This window comes from Ranitomeya imitator, chromosome 7 (genome assembly GCF_032444005.1).
Source record: "Ranitomeya imitator isolate aRanImi1 chromosome 7, aRanImi1.pri, whole genome shotgun sequence".
Lineage (NCBI taxonomy): Eukaryota > Metazoa > Chordata > Amphibia > Anura > Dendrobatidae > Ranitomeya > Ranitomeya imitator.
Genome location: NC_091288.1, coordinates 208232588 through 208240182, shown reverse-complemented (window position 1 = coordinate 208240182; position 7595 = coordinate 208232588). Strand labels below are relative to the sequence as shown.

At 39.0% G+C, this 7595-nt stretch overlaps 1 protein-coding gene across 1 annotated transcript in view; it reads left to right on the top strand.

Annotated features, from left to right (window-relative positions):
• The first annotated feature begins 4054 nt into the window (after positions 1-4054).
• Positions 4055-7595, top strand: part of LOC138645365 (uncharacterized) — a 43705-nt gene continuing 40164 nt past the window's right edge. Inside the window, exons 1-7 of the mRNA XM_069734620.1 lie at positions 4055-4120; positions 5335-5439; positions 5618-5655; positions 6371-6472; positions 6628-6649; positions 6734-6764; positions 7026-7107. Coding sequence (XP_069590721.1) covers positions 5382-5439; positions 5618-5655; positions 6371-6472; positions 6628-6649; positions 6734-6764; positions 7026-7107 — 333 coding nt within the window. The 5' untranslated portion in view covers positions 4055-4120; positions 5335-5381. The remainder of the gene's footprint in view (positions 4121-5334; positions 5440-5617; positions 5656-6370; positions 6473-6627; positions 6650-6733; positions 6765-7025; positions 7108-7595) is intronic.

Here is a 7595-nt window from a genome sequence, read left to right as displayed (position 1 = left end):
AAAAGGGAAATTGAATAAAGTTTATGCTCGTGACGCCACCTGTGGTATTCAGTCAGTGGGGACCGACGCTGCTTTAAGGGGTCCTCTGGGGTGATGTTATGGCAGCTAGATGGTATAACTTCCCACAGGTCAAGTCTATCCCCAGGGCTACCGGTGTGTGGATGGAAGATGGTGAATATTGCAGTAAAGAACGAGGACACAGGTTTGCGGTCTCTTTACCTGGTTTACTGAAGACTTCAGGCAGCCACAGTCCAGGGTACCAGATCACAGGGCAGGCAGAGTCCGGCCGCTTTGGAAGCGAATCCAGAGTTCCCCTTTACCAGATGGACGTAAAAGCCTTCCTCTAGCTCGGTGGTGTTGTAGTCCCTTACTGCCTATGGCTTCTGATAATGTCCTCACAGTTCTTCTCTCTGTCCCCCATATAGGATAGGACAGTTCAGCTGTCCTGCCGGTCTCTGCTGTAAGTCGTACAGTCCCTTACAACCTCGGTATTCCGGCTACCGGTTATCTGCGCTTCAGAGGAATGCAGCTCGTTTGCAGCTGGTCTCCCCTGATATCACTCTCCTGTGCTTTGCTCTCCTGCACGCTCACTGAATGATGTTCTTTCCTTCTGTATATCTCTTTCTCCAGGGGCTGTAGTACCTCGGACTACAGGACCCCTTCAGACCTTCTGACGCTCTATGTCGGTCTGCACTCTCCTCTGTCTCTCTGACAGGAACTCACTAGCTTTCACTCTAAACCACAATATGTATAGGGGAGTCACCAAGGAATAGTATCAAAAGCTCCCCCTTGTGGCCTGGAGTGTGAACATGTTGTGTGCATGGTGATTACCTGATAAAAGATATCCTTCATCGCTTCCAAACGTAACATCACTCTCCACGTGAGGAAAGTAATTGTTAGGGCTAGCGGAACGCACCGAATAATAAAGAGGCAGATGGGTCCACCTTGCAGAGATGGTACCAGCTGCTGAATAATGGTGGATGGACAGTTCCTCACACGTGGGTTAGACTTCACCCAGTGTGTATGGAAGCGAACTCTGTTGCTTCACAGAGTCGCCAAAATACTCTGCGCCCTGTTAGCAGTCACAGGGTGCAGCTGCAAGACACTAGCGGGATCCCTATGAATCACCCCCACTAAACTGGTGATTGGACTTGCTCTGAGGACGCCCTGAGTCAGATGCAGAATCCAAGTGGGAATTCCCACCCTACACTGACAGGCTGTCAGGAAAGCGCACTGATTGAGCACGGCGCCGAGCACTGCAAAAAGGTACTGTAACGTGTGCTACGTGTGCAGGTAGCACTGTCGGGCGCTAGATAGCTTCCACCATTCGCGAGCAGTCAACAACACAAGGAATGGGAATGATTAAGGAGCTTTCATCCATCGACAGTCATTCATCTACACACACACGTTACCAAGTTTATACTAGCGCATGGCCGTGCGGCCATGTAAACCTTTTATAGCGGAAGCTCTCCGGCACATTTCTAGTGATCCAATAGGAGTTGCTACAGGACCTGAGCATCTGACCCCCGACCTCCAATGAGAGGTCGTCCCTTGGGCATGCTCAGTAGAGGAAAAGCAGGACTTAGTCCCAGGAGCGTCTGCTCACCGCTGATCAGTGCTGGTTACAATGGCTGGACCTGGAAGGGCAGTAGTAACCAAGCGCACAGTATCTGCCTGAGCCAGACACTGGGACCGACGTCTCTGCTGAGCAGGCTCCACTGCAGCTGGAGAAGAATGGGAGACCGCAGCGGACATGATTCGAGATTCCCCCTGTGCAGCGACGGGAACTCGACACCTAACAGCAATGTTACTATGACGACCAGGACCCTGGGGTACCACAAAAACATTGGGCATGTTAGAAACTGGCAATTCACTTTTTTCCCCCTGGTACAGGTCAAGTCAACTTTGGATAAACATTAAATACAAATTTGATGGAAGACTGTTCCTGTCAAAAGTAGCAGGTTTGACTGATCGAAATCTAATGTGTGTGGCTAAAAAAATGAACATTCCAAGAAACTGCTAAAAAAACCTCCTGTTGATGGAACTTTAATCTGTATAACATAAATGATGTATATTGGCACCATGTTGTGATAGAGATGTGTGTCTCACTGGCTCATTACACATAGTACTCCTATTTCTAGGAGTTCATTATCACATGAATTGCAAAGTATGCATATCTTAGTCAAGTTATTCGGTTAATCATTTATGAATAAGGAATAAGGTATTAATATGTAGATTAATTTCAGAGATGTGGATTTTGTAGGCAACTTCAAACAATTAAAAGCTTTAGGTCACTCTAATAGAGCGGGAAATAGCAATGGAGGAAAAAGGGGCAGCTCTAAAGAAGAACTGTAGTAGGCATGCAGAAAATAGGATGATATTAGGACCATAGAGTTAAGGAGGTTATAAGAAACAGGAGAACAATACAAAGAAGAGATGAGCATTATGTTTTCTATTGATTACACAAAATGGAAATATCTTAAATATAACGAAGCCAGAGCTGTACTTTGGCTTTTTTTTTCATCTAGGGCCAAGGTTTAGTTTGCTGCCCTCAACTCTGTACCTGTAAAGCATAGCCAAGGCTCGTTGATACTCCCTTGGACTCAGCTCCTGGGTAGATGCCCCATTTGCCCTACTCCCTCTATCTAAGCATAACGTTTCTGTTTAATTTAATTAATGCATTATAAAGCTTATATAAAAAAAAATAAAAGAAGAACATAAGAAAGGGATTTTAAATAAACAGCAAGTAGGATAGAGGACCATAGAATTTAAAATAACTCACTAATTATTGGGACTGCTGAAACATCTAAGAATGGAGCTCTGGAACGTCGCAAACAAGGCTTAGTAGAGCCCCTATCTTGAATAAAGAGGTCCACATGCTCGGTCGTCACGTCATTTATTTTCTGGACTGTCAGAAATAATTGAGTGCTGTATTCAGGTTTTCCCGTTAATCCCATAGACAATGAAATAAGCAGAGCACCTCTTCATTTCAGATGAGCCCCATTCTGATGCCAGATCGGTGTGCTGAATTCGGTGGATATTAACTCCTCACAAATGGCACCCTTACAATATCCAGCTGTTGCAGCATCTCAACGAGGATGATCCAGATCGGCGCGCTGAATTTGCAGAATGGGCAAACCAAAAATTGGAACAGGACCCTCAGTTTAGTCAGAGCATTATGTTCATTGATGAGGCAAACTTTTTTGGGTGGGCCATTTATATGGATACACCTAAATAACATAGGAATGGTGACGGTTTTCTTGCGTAGGGTGTCTTGCATTGAAATCTTCTGCAATGACCCGGGTACTGCGTTCACCAGACATCAACACAATTTCTCTCTGCTCCTCAGGTGTTAACCTCTGCGACATGTCAATGGCTGTAAACAAAGAGAAACTTGTAAATAACTCATGAAAGAATAAAGTTATGTTAAAACCAAGCACACCATTGTTTTTCTTGTGAAATTCTCACTGAGTTTGATGTGTCACATGACCCTCTTCCCATTGGAAAAAATGAGGTTGGATCCAAAATGGCCGCCATGGTCACCACCCATTTTGAAATGTTCCCCCTCCCATATACTAATGTGCCACAAACAGGAAGTTGATATCACCAACCATTCCCATTTTATTTAGGTGTATCTATATACATGGCCCACCCTGTATATATATATTTTTTTTTTGGGGGGAGGGGTGTAAAATTCACAGCGAATATGAGTTATTCACTAGTAATGGGACATAAACGTAATAGTGTCAATGCCAATAATATATACTGCTACTTATAATGATGATAAACAAAGTGTCCCCTTTGTGTGGAATGCAATGCTCCACTTTCATTAATTGACCTTTAATTTTAACCCCTCAGGTACAGGGTAGGGACAGAGAAATGTACCTTAGGCCAGAGAATGTCCTCTGATCTGTCTTACGGACACATGCAAGGAATGCAGTGACACACAGAGCAGCCTCTAGATGGGATGGGTCCTTTGACTGATGTCCAAATAGCTGGCAGCATAACTCACCTGCAAATCTGAGCCTTAAGACAGCCTATAAGTACTGCTGACATCCCAGCCTTTCACCAGTGTTCACCTTAAGGTTCCAAGGACAGGTGTCTAGAAGAAACACCGAAAGTAAGTGACCTGAACCTGGCTGCAGATTTCATGTATTTAGTTAAGAGCTGGATTCTACGGCAAATAGATGGATGATAATCAAACAACTTCATTTAGAATTCTATTTATGTCAATTTCAATTTTTTTAAATTGAAAATATTTGAAAATTAGAAATATGATAACAACATCTGAAGACTTGAACACTTGCTTCTAATAGATGTTAGATAATCTTTACTAATATTCTAAGTGCTTAAACGAATGTTTTCGAGATTGATACTACGTCGGCACGAGCAAAAAAGGAAGTGGACTCATTGGATCATTTTTATAGTTATAGAGTGGAAGATCTTAAAGTCGAGGAATCTTACGGTATCTGAAGAGATTTTTTAAAGGGGTCATTCACCATATTGCTTTATATATTTTTGGTCAACCCAAGGGGACGAAGTGTTGGCACAAAGTCAATTATTTTTTTTTTAGGGTGTTGGGATAGTAGTCTTAATCTTACCGTATAAGATTTTGTTTTTTAAAGGGTCATTCCCATTTTTACTTTAGATACTTTTGTGTCATACATATATATATATATGTATATATATACAGTATATATATAATATGTATATATTCATCTTTATGTACCAATCATTCGAATCAACCCAGGAGGATCAGGTATCGGCCCAAAGTTATTTTTCATTTTTCGGGGAGGGTTTTCTAATTATCAAATACACTATAGAACAATTTGGGACCTTGAAGGACCCTAGAATAAATAACGCTTGATGTTACTTACATGAATTCTTGGCTTATATATTAAGAATCTGTAACTACTGACCCACCTTTAACTTTGACGTAAAACCTTTCGAGACTTTATTTATGGGAAAGGTCTTATTACGTTCGATATGTAACTCTCTAAAGAAAGTTCTATACTCCTAAGAATGAAGTGAAGGAACCTTGGTTGGGTCCCTCAAGGTCTCATCTTATTCATTCTTTTTTCGTTGCTACTTTGAGGTCTAGTTAATTGCTGTTTATTAATTGAGATCCTGGCAAAAACATCAAAATTAATGAATATATGTATCTATATCCTATATCTATATCAGCAATTACCTGTTTTGGAATGTGCGAAGGTTTTACTGCACTTATTAGATTTAATTAGATTCACTTTAGATGATAATCTCTACAATTTTTTTTTCTACAGTAATTTAGGTAGTTATACTGATTAACGGGCTATAATTGTGTTTACTCTACAGAAGGAACGGAACCTAAGTTTTCACCGGACAGCCAGGTGTCTGGAACGATGGGGAGGAAAGGGGTAATATCCGTTTTGGTAATAATAGCAGGACTCCTGCTGTCCGGTAAGTACCGTAATCACAATGTTTTTGAACACTATTTTTTTGGGGGTGAAAAATCCAATAGATAACGCATAGGAAAAGAGCAACACAAAAATATAGTATAGCTTCAAAGTGCTCATGTCAAAATCAAGATCATGAAAAAATATATATAAAGTAAAATAATCGTTTCCCTTATGTTTAGATCATGGAGCAAAAGGACAATCAACTGAGCCTGAAAGTGTAAGTATGACACAAAAAAGTACCTATGGGTCTTATCCTAGTGTCTTTATGTGATCAATTACAAAAAAAAAAAAATTTAATATTGAATAATAGAATAAAAATATAGTGAACAAAAATTTCAGCAAAAATAGGACAGTTGGTAATTTCCCACAAAAAACACTGTCAATTTGTCGATTGCCATATGCTTCGTACCACAGTGTTTTGGTCAAAATAATTAATTAATTGGGAAAAAAAATACTTATTTTGCCTCGAGGGAACAAAGCAAATTTGAAAGAATGTTGCTGCGCCCTTTGCATAAATACTGTACAGTTTTCAGATGCCTTCAGTGTATTTGCACAATTGATACAGAATTTTAACGAACACACCTAACCTCCCCGGGTTCACTATAGTGTGTTTTATAGAAGCCGCCCTTATTAAAGGAACACTATGAATTCTTGAAAACACTCTTTTCATTAATTATAATTTATAAGACCATATATGCTGTAGACTTATTGTATATTAAAAGTGCAGTAAATATTGTTACTGACTAAGAACATGTACAAATTACATTGTAAAACTTTTTTTTTTTAAAGGTTTTTTTTTTCGCCACCCAGTGGTTATGAGTGGTGCTACAAAGTTTTTTTTATGCCACTAAAAAACACAGCAATATAATAGAACACTAATATTAATATTAGCAATGTTTTCATTTTCCTTGTTCTCTTCTAAAACTTTACAGCCAAGAGTGGATCAAGAGTCAACGACGGCACCAACGACAACGACGACACCATTAGTATTCGAATCAACAACAACAGTAGGATCGGTATCGGTTAGTCAATCGGTAAGCACTTCGATTTTTCACTAACTCTAAGGGTGGAACAGAATAAGTTATTGTTTAACCTCAGTTCCTAGATAAATAAATGGATAGATAAATACATAGATAATAGATAGATAATTTTCTGACAGTTTTCTTTCTTACTTTTTTTATTAATTTAGTGCCCTTCATACACACAAAATCGTAAGTATCCCTATCCTTACCTTACTATCTAATCTGGATTACGCTTTACGCCATATCTAATTATCTTTTTTCCCTGCCCAACAGGTGAGGCTATCTGTAGCTCAGTGACTGGAACGTAAGTAACATTTTACATGAAACTTTTATGATGATGTTTTATACATAGCAATAATTAAACAGGGCACTATCCATAAGCCAAATTATTATATACATTGACATCAGTCACTTTACTACAGAATTCTGTGCTTTTCAGAAAAAAAACTAACTTATAAAAACATGTGAGGCTTTAGCTCATAGCATCTGATTAAATCTTCCCAGTGAAATGAACGGGTGATTTCTATTACAGTCTCCTAATTTATGTACTTCTTTTTATCTGCAGTTCTGATATTACGGCTTTGATTTCTGGATCGGATTTATCAGATGTTTGCTCACATTCCATGCTACAGTATGGTTGTGCAAACGTAAGCTTCTTTATTAGTTTTTATTTTTTGTTTTAAAAACACCTTTATATACAAGAATATAACTACTATAATACTGCCCCTATGTACAAGAATATAACTACTATAATACTGCCCCTATGTACAAGAATATAACTACTATAATACTGCCCCCTATGTACAAGAATCTAACTACTATAATACTGCCCCTATGTACAAGAATATAACTACTATAATACTGCCTCTATGTACATGAATATAACTACTATAATACTGCCCCTATGTACAAGAATATAACTACTATAATACTGCCCCTATGTACAAGAATATAACTACTATAATACTGCCCCTATGTACAAGAATATAACTACTATAATACTGCTCCTATGTAAAAGAATATAACTACTATAATACTGCCCCTATATACAAGAATATAACTACTATAATACTGCCCCTATGTACAAGAATATAACTACTATAATACTGCCCCAATGTACAAGAATATAACTACT